Genomic DNA, 13434 nt, shown 5'->3' with positions numbered 1-13434 from the left:
CTCCTTGACTTCAAATGAGATAAAATGGTTTTTGAAATTGACATGGTGGCATTCTCATCAAGAAAGAAAGTTCATGTAAAAGCATGCTGATATGTTGATCTCCCATATGGTTGTTCAGTCACAAGCGGTCTCTGCCTATGGGTCTAAGCATAAGACTTGACACAGTAGTGTTCTCTGCAATGCCTCACTTAGTACACTTTGGGGCAGGCTGATAGTTTCACAGAGAGTACTGAAGGCTAGGCAGTAGGCTGATATTTAAGGGATCAGATTACTTAGTATGCATATCTTTTTATCATTCTTTTTAGCTGCTACTTAAAAGTTTTCATTAAAAATACTTGACTTTTTTAGTGACTAAAAATGACACTTGTAGAGAATATGGAAAAGAGACTTAGGTAAATAGAAAACTTAAAAATCACTGATCACGAAGGTACTAAACTTATTGATTTAGATTGCTATCTATATTTTTTATTTTTTAAAAAAAGATTTTATTTATTTATTCATGAGCGACACAGAGAGAGAGAGACAGAGACATAGGCAGAGGGAAAAGCACACTCCCTGGAGTGAACCTGATATGGGATTTGATCACAAGACACCGGGATCACGTCCTGAGCCGAAAGCAGATGCTCAACCACTGAACCACCCAAGCATCCCTTTCTATATTGTTTAAAACACAATTGTGATAATATACTACAAAAACATGTAAACATTCTGCTTTTTTCCCATTTATTATGATGTCACAAACATTTGCTCATGCAATTACAACTATTTTATCTTTTTATTAAATTTTTTTTACTAGTAAAATAATTACATACATATATGTATTGAGGAAAAATTTAAAAATAACACATGCAAAATCTCTGCTGGAAATCACTTTGTTTAGGACTTTTGCTCTTTGGCTCTTCTGTATGTACGTCTCATCTAATGTGTTTACAGGGACACATAGCCTTTTTATTCCCAAATAATACAATAGAGAGTCCTAATGGTATTTTACCATTATAAAATGGCAGAGCTTATAAATAGATTTCATCATCAACTTGTAATCACTGAGATTACTATTTTATTTTTATTTTTTTTTGAGGTTACTATTTTAAATAGTCTTATAATGTCATATGGGTATACCATCCTTTTATAAATATTCCTTTATTTGGATTTTCTTTCTTTTTTTTATTTCAGGAATTAATGCTATGGTGAGCATCTCTGTAAATGAATCTTTGCCTGATATAACAGTATTTTGGCCTTTTGTAGAATGCCACAGAGGCTGGTTTTCAGGGCTGAAGAAGCCTAATAATGTCTATGATACAGTAAAGGCTGCATTCTTCAAACTAGGACCTAAGCTCCTAGTTATTTGTGCAAGGCCAGGAGACTTAAAATAGCCTTCCCAGTGGAAGGTGGTTAAGGTGAATTAGCTAGTAAACTGAATCCAGTTATAGATGACCCCTGGCCACAAGCAACAGCCAGGTCTATTTTAAGCCATATTGCTAAGTGGTTCAACAGGTGGTTGAAGGAATGTCTAAGAAGTATATTTTCCCTGGTTTAGATAAATCAAACAAACAGAATTAGAGATGACCCTCCCAGCAGACTGAGATACTCTGAAGCCATTTTCCCAGCAACTTAAGTGGCCATTTCTTCAAAGAGGAAATAAGTAACTAAACTTTATTAAAATTGATGTATTCTGTCTGTCTCACAGGACAAAAGGGATATTTCAGGGCATGTCACTTGCTACAATCCAAGGCCTGCCCATCTGCCACTGAAGAGGAAGGGATCAACATAGTAGCAACATATACCATAAATGTTTAAAAAAAAAAAAAAAGGCAGGTTGCTAACTTGTGTTTTTAAGTCTGATCATATGAGTCATTCCTCACCATACTTTTGTGATCCAGCAAAGAAAGAACGAGTAAGAACAAAGGGTCTCTCCTTCCCCTCAGATCGTTGTATCAGTCCTTCTGCAGTAGCCATGTGCTAAAATGCAAAGGAGAACATTTTCAAAGGGATGGTTAGATTAGGGCATTGTGCAGATGTCCCTAATAAGCTACTGGACATGTAAGAAGTAAATAGTAAATGGTGGTGGGAATGTAAAATGGAAAATAGAAAAATGAATCAACCAAATCCACCAAATAATTTTCATGATGTAATGAAATTCCCCTAATAAGAGTGGAAAACTTTGATTAAAATAGAAATGAAAATAGTAAATAATAAGCTAACATATTCAATGATTACTATTGCTAGGCATTTTATAAGATGTTCTCTTATGGCCTGGGTGGCCCAGTGGTTCAGTGTCTGCCTTTGCCTCAGGGCCTGATCCCAGAGTCCTGGGATCGAGTCCCAGGATTGAGTACCACATTGGGCTCCCTGCATGGAGCCTGCTTCTCCCTCTGCCTATGTCTCTGCCTCTCTCTGTGTGTCTCTTATGAATAAATAAAATCTAAAAAAAAAAAAAAAAAAAAAAGATTTTCTCTTATAATCATAGGACAAGCTCTGAGATGGATTGTTTTCATTGATGAAAAAAACTGAGATCCAGAGAGGTCAAGTGACTGTCACTGGCCAACATAGAAAATTCTTTAAAGTAGTTTGCAGTTATAGCAAGAGGCTTTTAAAGAAGGAACCACATACTATCTGAACTGTGCTATATGTAGCCAGCAGCTCCCACTGGAAAGTATGCCAATTGGTGGGAGGCCGTAGGAACATAGTTACAGGATGAAAATAACAAAGAACCATGGATATCAATTAGGGCGGATGTCTGACAAGTGTTTGGGATGTGACTGACAAATGGAAGACAATTCTACTACCTTCTAATGAGAAGGCTAAGTAATTAAGGCTTTCTACATTTAAAAATTTATTGAAATTCTGTATCTGTGTTCTAAATCTTATTCCCCTGGTATGAATGTAAGACTTGCTATATTTAGACATTTGTTAAATTTCAAAACATTTGTTTTAACTGCCTTCATTTATGTATTTATACATTACACCAAAAAAAGTTTTGAGGTATCCAATGCCATTTATTAATGATGCCTGTCAAGGAAGATGCTTCTATATTATCATTAATCTCACAATATCTGTAATTCACCAAGTTCATTAGAGAAAGAAAAGGTACAAAAGAAGAAATAATAAGTCCCATATTGGCTACAACCTGAAAAGATCCATTGCAGTTGTCAGGAAAGTCACACTAAGAGAAATGAACAATACAGAATGGCTATTACAAATGACTGTCAACCCAAAAGGTAGGGCACATGGGTCAAGTGGCTTCTTTATGGATATCTTACCTGATAAAAACCATAGATGTTGTGAAGTTCCCTGTGCTCCCAGTTGCCATGATGAACGGCATTCTTCTGCATGGTTAGCTCTGGCCCTCTAAAGACAGAAGGCTCATTCATGTCGTTCCATATGTAGAGGATGTCAGTAGATCCCTAGGAAGTAAATTTCTTGTTTGGTCACGATAATACTCCTATAGTGATGATGTTAATGTGATAGCCACGCTATTCCTCTTTCATACTCCATTTAATTTATTATTTATAGTGTTTATGATCTATGCTCTGTCTTCTGTTCCAGAGCTACAATAAATAAAAGGTCCACAGGGCAGGGAATTTTGTTCATTTTGTTCACTGATATATCCCAAACACCTAGAACAGTAGCTCAACCACAGAGATTCCCAATAAGTATTTGTCAATGAATGAAAGAATGCTTTGTAATATTGTCTGCGAAATACACACTGCCCAGCAAGTCCACTCCGAGACCTACCCTGGAGAACCCACATACAGGAAAGGTTGTGAATGTTGACAGATTCTATAATATCCATCATCTGCTACAACTCTTAAATAAGGGCAATTAAAGCTTTCCATGATAAAGTTCTGCCTTCCCTCTAACACTTTGAAAGACTTGACAGCTAAGATACCTCTTAGCATGGTCAAAAGTTTGTGTTCTACACAGAATTGTTCAATTTAGAGTAGAAAGGGGCTGCCGAGTCGTCTAGTTAACATGGTGTTGAAATCCCTATTATAGAATCTCTGATCTCTCAGCATTTGACTCAGTAACTACAATGACATGGAGTCCTTCAGGAAGCTCATTCCACTACTTTTCTAAAGTCCTGCCCCTTGTAACATTCTCTCACTGGGCCTGGCTTGCCTTATGGGATACCACAGAATACATGTGCTGCCTCACAAGCCAGCCTCAGGGTGACTTACATGTACTCTTCTGACTCTTTACTTAACATGTATCCTAAACATGTATACTTTGACGAACAAGGCTATTTAGTTTCCAAATATGTAATTACCTTGACTGTCCTTCTGTAGCACTCTCTAAGTAAGTAATTGGCAAGTTTTTCTAGAAAGGGCCAAATAATATTTTCAACTCTGCTGACCATAGGCTTCTTTCTCAATAACTCAACTCTGATACAGTGCGAAAGCAGCCATTGACAGTAGGGAAATGAATGAACATGGCCAGATTTCGCCCAAGTGTTATTACCCCTGCTCTAAGTTGTTTTCTGTATCCTAATATATGATGCTCAGAAACTAGAGCTTAGTGGTTTGAGACTTGGGCGTGAGAGACAGAGTTCAAATCTTAGGTCCACCACTTACTAAAATGGGTGAACTGAGCAGGGTTTCAAACTTGTCCATATATCAATTTCCTCATCTGTGGGATTAGAATTAATTATAGTTCCAACTTCAGGGAGTTTTTGTGAAGATGAAATGGTAAAATGCACACAAAGAACTTAGCATAGTGCTTTGGCACACAGCAAATAACTCAATTTATACCAGGCATCTCTATCATCCTCATAATTGGTTGAAAACAGTTCTCTACAAGTGGCCTCTCTAGTTCTCTCTGGGGTACTATAATATTTTAAGAATTGATTTATTATTACATCTTTTAAAAAAAGTTTTATTATACCTTACTTTTAATGTCACATTATACTTTGCAAGATATTATCATATATATTACTACCATCTTTTTTAATTTTTAAAGGATTTTATTTATTTAAGAGACAGAGAGATAGTGAGAGGAAGCATGAGGAGGGGCAGGGGTAGAGGGAGAAGGAGAAGCAGGCTTCCCACTACGCAGGGAACTCAACCTTGGGCTCGATCCCAGGACTCTGAGATCATGACCTGAGCCAAAGGCAGACGCTTAACCAACTGAGCCTCCCAGGCACCCTCACTACCACCATCTATAAATAAGCTATAGAATATTATTTTATGTAAAGTGTATGTAGTAATTTGAAAATACAAATCTCTACTATTAAGTATTTTGTTATGTCACAGAGTCTATTGTAATGGAGGTGGAAATCACAGCTTCTGTGCATTTGGTAATACATATGGCACCTCTCCTGGTACCACTGAAGTCTGGAATGTGGTTGCCATCCTTGAGTTTTCATCCAAGTATTATTTATCAAGAGCTACTCAATGAAGCAGAGTAGTTCTATTCAATCAAGTTTTTCTTTCTTTCATCCTTCCAACTAATTAGGAAAGAGGAAAAGAATAAAAACAAACCTGGTAAGCAGAGAAAGTGAAAAGACCTGAATACCACTCTCTGACCTTGGGATTGGTGAAATCCAGATAAGAGGAGAGACCTGTAGAGGCAGAAGAATAGACTGTGAGAAATGGTGGTCCTCACGGTAGGATGTGCTGTAAAGATGTAAAAGCTGGCTCATCACTGGGCACTATAGCTGTAAGACAGCTGATGCAGATGCATGGTCTGGCAAGAAGTGAAGGAAGGCAATGCTGGACTCCAGTGATCATCACCAGACCTTCCAACCCAAGAGGCCCAGGGGAAGGTCAATGAACAAGCATCCAGATGAGCCTGTCCTTCTCAGATGGCCCAAGATAGCCCATGGAAGCAAAGCAAGTATCCTGGAGGGACCCTTCTGTTCTTAAAGAGAACAGAGAAGTGTTCATGAGTGGCATAAGGGAGGAAAAGAATGTATGGGGTTTCTTTGCAGGACATGGATTTGTAATAGAGGGCCAGGATATGGTAGAATGGTGATTTCCTTTTGTCCTCAGGTTTCTATTAAGGTTTTAAACTAATCATTTCTGAAATGAAGAATCCAGAGTTGCTGGAGGCACCTGAGGTCACCCATGAAAGTGTGGAAAGTCAAAACTATGGGCCAATCAGGCACAGAAGATTCAAAGGGAGAGACTGCAGGAATCCTTCTTCTGTTACTCTCCTCTCATTTTCTTATTCTTTGGCTTTTTATTTGCCTAGAGAAATAGAGTGCTTGCTTATTTTTTATTCATTCATTGACTGATAAATGGATACAAAGCACACTGTACCACGTGTTATTGAAGATACAAAAGAAGGTAATACCATCTCTTTCTAAAAGGTGCTTACACTAGAGCAAGGGAGATCTGTAAGAAATGAGAGCAGTGGCTATGCAACCTTCATTAACTGGGGCTACACAAGTGGAATTAATAAGTGCATAAAGTGCTATCTTACCAGGCCAGCATACCCCTTCAAAGTCTCCTCCTTCATGATTCCTCACAAAGAAGCCCTGTTCTTTGGCCTTAGAATACACTGAGTAGTCAGGATCAATCTTGATGTGGGGATCACTGATGACCACAAGCTGTCCAGACATAGAGGTTTGAAGAGCTCATCAGTGTCATAGGAGTTATATGTACATTTTTATTTTTTCATCACAGTTTTGGGGTTTAAGTTTTACTCAGAAATAACTACTAGTACTGAAATATTTTAAGACATAGGTAAAATCCTATCACTTTTCATGCTTATGGAAATTGAACTCGTATCAAAACCAGGCCAGTGCTCTTTTATAATTATTGTTGCCCAACCAATACATGTTTTCAAAATAGCAGTTATTAAGCTTCTTTCTGAGTTGCTGGGTGCTATACATAAAGGATTAAGTCATCCCCGCTCCTAGACATCTAGAGGCTAAAACTGACAAAAACAAACATTAAAGAAAACAAAACAAAATAAAAACCCCAAACCCAATGGTATAGGCATATTTAGGAAGGAGGTTTGAGAAGATCTGTGATCACAGCTTTGTGTCTCTAGTATCTCTCTACCTTTCTTTTTTTTTTTTTTCTCTCTACCTTTCTAATGCCATCACTTTCACAATCCTTTTGGTTAGAACAACCCTCCCATCATTCTTCAAATCTATTCAAATTTACTCTACATAATAAAGTTTAATTGTCCATTGCTTAAAAACTTTAAAAAAACTTTTAATCATGGTAAAATATACATAACATAAAATTTACCATCTAAACCAATTTTAAGTGTACAGTTCAGTAATGTTAAGTACATTTACAGTATTGTACAATGTCCAGAACTCTTTCCATCCTGTAAAACTGAAACTCTATACCCATTAAAAACAACTTCTCATTCCCTCCTCTGCCCAGTCATGGGCAAACACCATTGTTTTTCTGCTTCTATGATTTTTGACTACTCTAGGTATGACAGATTAGTTAAATTATATAGTATTCATTTTTTGGTGACTTTCTTATTTCACTTATTAGCACAATGTCCTCAAGGTTCATCCATTTTGTAGCATATATCAGAATTTCCTTCCTTTTTAATGCTGAGTAATACTCCACTATATGTGTATGTATCACATTTTGTTTACCCAGTCATCTGCTGATAGACAACTGAATTGCTTTCACCTTTTAGTTATTGTGAATAGTGCTGATATGAACATGGGCATATCTACTCAAATACCTGCTTTCAAATCCTTGAGTATATTCCCATAAGCGGGATTTCTGGGTCATATGATCATTTTTAATTTTTTAAGGATCTGCCATACTGTTTTCTGTAGTGGCTGTACTATTTTACAGTCCCACTGTTAGTGTTCCAATTTCTCTCCCTCTTCACTAGCTATTTTCTCTTTTTTTTTTTATAGTAGCCATACTAATAGTATGAAATGGCATCTCACTGTGGTTTTGATTTGCATTTCCCTGATAATTAGTGATGTTGAGCGTCTTACCATGTGTTTGCTGACGATTTGTATATCTTCTTTGAAGAAGTGTCTCTCAAGTCATTTTTTCAATTTTTAATTGGGTTTTCTGTTTTTTGGTTATTGAGTTGTAGGTGTTCTTCATATATTCTGCATATTAACCCCTTACTCAAAAACTTTTAATGTCTCCAAATGTATACAAAGCAGCCTATAATAAGGTCAGATTCCCCATTACTCAAACCTTGCACATGTCTTGTTTTCTTGCCAAACCAACCTTTGTGCTGTTTTCTAAACACCACTGGGTGCTTCAGCCTCCCCTTCCCCACTTCTCAGCTAGAGACTTATCTTTCAGGCTCACCCAAAATGCACAAGGCCAGCTTAGGTCCAGCTGGATGCAATCTTCTTTCTTAGTCCACTGCTGATCCTGATCTTTCTTTGGCTGTTACATTATTGCCCAATATTGTGGTTGTTGTATACTTGCCTTTTTCCCACTCATTGTAAGACCCCAAAAGCTCATCTTTAGCACAGCATTTTGAACATTTGATGGCTTCAATAAATAGTTGCTTATAAGAACATGGATTCTGGAGTCAGGCAGATCAGAGTTCAGATTCTTGCTCTACTACTTACTTACTATGTGCCTTTGCACAAAATACAAAACTATTCTTAGCCTCAGTTTCTTCATCTGAAAAATGGGTTAACAATATCTACCTTATAATTTTGTGATGACTAGATATAATAATGCGTTCTATCAAACTTTCTAGCCCATAGTAAGTACTTGTCAAATGGTAGTCAATTTATCAATTGGAAAACTAGGGGTTAACAGGATTGGTTCTGGCCACCTGTGAAAGGCCTGAGGTTGGAAGGAATGGATTGAAAAGGTAACTTTAATCTCAAGGAGAGGGCTGCAGGGATCCATCTCCATGAAACATATAGGGTCCCCCACCTTTTCCTCTCTCCATTTTTTTCTTCTTCCTCCCTCCACTCGTTATTGTTGTTACCACCATACATACTTGCCAGTGTCTTTCCCCTTCTCCATTTTCTATTTTAGTGCTTCCCTTGGCCAGATTGGCAGGTGGAGTCCATCAGGAAAGCAAGCAGGAAAAATGATGTGATGAAGAACCTGATTCCATTTCTGACTGACTGTTAAAGACTGTCAAGCCCCTCCATTCCCTCTTTACTCTTCTGCCCACACCTGACAATGAAAGCCCTAGTGCTCCCTCTTTGGGTGCCAGCAGGAAGCTCAAACCACATAAGACCTGGGCATTCACAGGAATCTTCACCCCAGTCCAACCCTCTAATCACCATAAAAGCTAAGCTGCCTCCATTCCCAGATCTCTCAAGCCATCTTCAGACTATCCTGGGAGCCAGTCTTGCTCCTTCTAGAGTGCCTCACTATGTGACTAATTAACCTTTTCAGACCCTGTGATGTCAATTTGATGTCCTCAAACTCAAGACTGATTTTGGGGTATCTATCCTATCACTACAGGGTGGTTATGACAAATGGGAATGCAAGGCCCCGTTATCTTGTGGGGACTTGGACACCTAAAGCAGGTGCTTTCCTATTATCACAGTTACAATTATATTTGAAGATAATACTGTCATGACCATTTTTTAAAAATCAGATGGCTCTCTTGCACTACTGTGCCAAGGCAAATTTTAAAAATTAAAAAAATGCAGGGGAGGGAGGGAAAAATTTTTTAAAATGCTTCATAATTAAAAGGTTTCTAAGTGTCAGCTTATTTTACCTTACGTTTTTTGCTTCTGAGCAGCTCTTGCATCCTTTTGGGATTTGGGAATCTTTTCTTGTCCCAAGTGAAGTACCTTTTGCCCTCGGTATGCTCTATGTCCAGCCACATGACATCATAAGGAATGTCATGTTCATCAAATCCTGCATCCACTGCTTTTACATCCTGCTCATCCTCATAGTTCCAGCGGCATTGATGGTACCCCAAGGAGAAGAGAGGGGGCATGGCTTGTGTGCCTGAAAAAGGAAGATGACAACTGAGTCAGCTATCATCACAATGGTAATTACTATTTGATAAACATTTCCTGAATGTCTACAGAGTCTAAGCACTAAGCTTGGTACTTAGAATATAAAGGAGAAGAAAACATAGTCCTTACCCTCAAGAAAGTGACCATTTGCAGGCATGTAAATTAACTGCTCTGCTTGGGGGGTATAACTGCTATGTTAAAGGTAGCAGCCTAGTGTTTTTTGTTTTTTGTTGTTGTTGTTGTTTTTCAGCCTAGTGTTATAGGAATACAGAAGGGTTAATAAATTCTGCCTGCAGTGAAGTGTGGAGTCTTGAAAGGCTTTATACAGGTAGTAACATTTGGTTTGGACCTTGAAGAACAAATGGGAGCAATCTACAAGGATTGGATAGAACACTTAGGCACAGGGGATAGAAAAGACACAGAGACTGGTTACACTGTGAGAGAGACCAGTAGAAGATGAAACTGGGAGGGTCAGTTTGTAAGGGGCCCTATAGTTCAGGCTAGGAATTCTAAATCTTCTCTATGGGAAGTAATCAAAAGTTTGGCAAGATGTAATCTTAGCAGACCTATGTTTTAGAAATATTAGTGAGGCAGCAGTGTTGAGACTGACTTAAAGGGAAAGAGACTAAAGGTAGGAAAAAACTCAAGAAATTAAGTGTGCAATGAATAAAGTATCGGACACTCTTGAGCATTTGAAAAGTATAAACATACATATTGATTTAACCAAAAATGACGACACAATATTGGGAAAGAAGGAGGGATATGATCGAGTTAAATCCTCATCAGGAGTCAGTAGAAAATCCATATACTTAAAACTTGGATTTCTTTGAACATGGTGGCAGATGCACCATTTTTAAAGCATTTTCCTATAAACCAGGCTTATTCTCTGTAATAAAAATGTTAAAAGGGCCTGTAGGTGGGCCTTAACAGTCCTTTTTCCTAAATAGATGTCTTCCCATGTCCATAAATTTTTGGTTGTTTCTCCCATCAAAGTTGGAGTCAAATTCCTTTTCCCCTAAACATGGACTGAACCCAAGGACTTTTTAACAGAATGCAGCAGAAGCGATGCTGCATTACTTTTACTTGTAATAGCTGTATTGAGATGTAACTCACAAACCATAAAATTCACCCACTTAAAGCACACAATTAAATGTGGGGAGTATATAACCATTTTTTTAAATTGTGGCAAATACATGTATAACACAAAATTTGCCACTTTAACCATTTTGAAGTTTACAATTCAGTAGCATTAATTACGTTCACAATGTAGTGTAAACATTACCACTAGTTATTTCCAAAACTTTAATATTACCCCAGACTGAAACTGTAACCAGTAAGCCATAACTTTCTATTACCCATCCCACCCTTCAGCCTCTGGTAATAGCTAATCCACTTTTTGTCTCTTATGAATTTGCCTATAGTAGGTACTTCATGTAAGTGGAATGATACAGTATTTATCCTTTTTTGTCTGGCTTATTTCATTTTGCATAATACTTTTACAGTTCATTCATGTTGCAGCATGTATCTGAATGTCATTCCCCTTGTTATAACTGAATAGTCCATTTTATGAATTTAACATATTTTGTTAATCCATGCATCTTTGATAGGTACTTGGATTGTTTCCATCTTTGGCTACTGTGAATAGTGCTGCAATGATCACTGGCATCCAAATATCCAAGCATCCAATTTTAGTAGAATTGTTGGGTGTATTAGAGTTCTGCAGAGGAAAAGCACCAACTGGGTGTGTGTGTGTGTGTATGTGTGTATACACACATACACACACACACACATAGAGAGAGAATGACTGATTCTAAGAACTGGTTCATGTGTTTGTGGGGGCTGGCAACTCTGAATTCCACAGGTAGGCTGGCAGACCAAAGACCCAGGGAAGGTGCATTCAAGTATGAAGGCACTCTGGAGACAGATTCCTTTCTTTTCAAAAGACTTTAGTCTTTTTCTCTTAAGGTTTTCAAATGACTGGATGAAGCCCACCCACATGGAGAGTAATGTGCTTTATTCAAAGTCTGTTCATGTAACTAAATAGTACTGAGAGCATAATGTCATAAAAAATACCTTCACAGTGACATCTAGACTAGTGTTCAACCAGGTATCTGGGTACCATGACCTAGGCAAACTGACACATAAAAGTCTATGTTTAGCTTTTTGATGAATTGCCAAACTGTTTTCAGAGCAGCTGAACTACTTTATGTTCCCACCAGCAATGTATAAAGTTCCAATTTCTCCACATCCTCACCAACACTTATTATTTTCTATTTTATTTTTTAATTAACTAATTAATTTGACAGAAAGAGAGAGAGAGAGAGAATGAGAGCACAAGCAGGGGGACTGACAGACAGAGGGAGCAGCAGGCTCCCCGCTGAGCAGGGATCCTGATGCTGGCTCAATTCCAGGACCATGAGATCATGACCTGAGCCCAAAGCAGTCGCTGAACTGCCTGAACCACCCAGGTGCTATTACTTCCTATTTTTAAAAAATTTAGCCATCTTAGTGGTTATGAAGTGGTATCTTACATGGTTTTAATTTTCATTTTCCTAATGACTAATGATGTTGAACAACTTTTTATGTACCTATTAATCCATTTGTATATCTTTAGGGAACTGTCTATTCAAGTCCTTTGCCCATTTTAGAATTATCTTTTTGTTGTAGAGTTGTAGGAGTTCTTTATATACCCTGGAAATTAAACCCACAACAAATACATGATTTGCTAATATTTTCTCCCATTCTTCTTATTGCCTTTTTACTTAAAAAAATATTTTATTTATTTATTCATGAGAGAGACAGAGAGAGGCAGAGACACAGGCAGAGGGAGATGCAGACTCCTCGCAGGGAGCCTGATACAGGATTCGATTCTGGACCACTGGGATCACACCCTGAGCCAAAGGCAGACGCTCAACTGCTGAGCCACTCAGGCATCCCAGCCTTTTCAGTTTCTTGATCATATTTTTTGATGCACAAGTTTTCAATTTTAACAAAGTTGAACTTACCTATTTTTTCTTTCTGTTGCTTATGATTTTGGTGTCTTTTCTAAGTATCTGTTGCCAAATCCAAGGTCATGATGATTCATCCCTGTTTTCTTCTAAGAGTTTTACGGCTTTAACTCTTATATTTATGTTGCTGATCCATTTTGAATTTTTCATATATGGCATTATGGTAGGGTTCTAACTTCATTTTTTGCTTGTGGCTATCCAGTTATTACAGTACCATGTATTTAAAAGAGTATTCTTTCCCTATTAAATGGTCTCGAACCTTTGTTGAAATCAATTGGCCAGGGATATATAGGTTTATTTCTGGACTCTCAATTCTATTCCCTTGGTTTACATGTCTATCTTTATGCCAGTACCACACTATTTTGATTACTTTAACTTTGTAGGAAATTCTGAAATTGAGAGGTATAAGTCTTCCACATTTTTTTTTCCAGGATCATCTGGCTATTCAGAACCCTTTGCAATTCTATGAATTTGAAGATCAGTTCTCCTACTTCTTCAAAAAAATGACCACTGGAATTTTGGTAGGGATTGTAATCAATCCGTAGA

The 13434-nt window shown here is 37.7% G+C and overlaps 1 protein-coding gene across 5 annotated transcripts in view; it reads right to left on the bottom strand.

Annotated features, from left to right (window-relative positions):
• The window catches only part of GANC (glucosidase alpha, neutral C), a 75286-nt gene that overhangs the window by 28085 nt on the left and 33767 nt on the right, over window positions 1–13434 (bottom strand). For all 5 annotated transcript variants that reach the window (XM_038580156.1, XM_038580155.1, XM_038580154.1 and 2 more), the window contains 5 exons: window positions 9634–9869; window positions 6421–6547; window positions 5478–5557; window positions 3261–3404; window positions 1863–1959 (listed from right to left, as the gene is read on the bottom strand). In XM_038580156.1, the coding sequence (XP_038436084.1) occupies window positions 1863–1959; window positions 3261–3404; window positions 5478–5557; window positions 6421–6547; window positions 9634–9869 (684 nt within the window). The remainder of the gene's footprint in view (window positions 1–1862; window positions 1960–3260; window positions 3405–5477; window positions 5558–6420; window positions 6548–9633; window positions 9870–13434) is intronic.

Source organism: Canis lupus, chromosome 30, assembly GCF_011100685.1.
Source record: "Canis lupus familiaris isolate Mischka breed German Shepherd chromosome 30, alternate assembly UU_Cfam_GSD_1.0, whole genome shotgun sequence".
Taxonomy (NCBI): Eukaryota; Metazoa; Chordata; class Mammalia; order Carnivora; family Canidae; genus Canis; species Canis lupus.
Note: the sequence above shows the minus strand (reverse complement) of the source record. Positions and strands in the feature narration are given on the sequence as shown.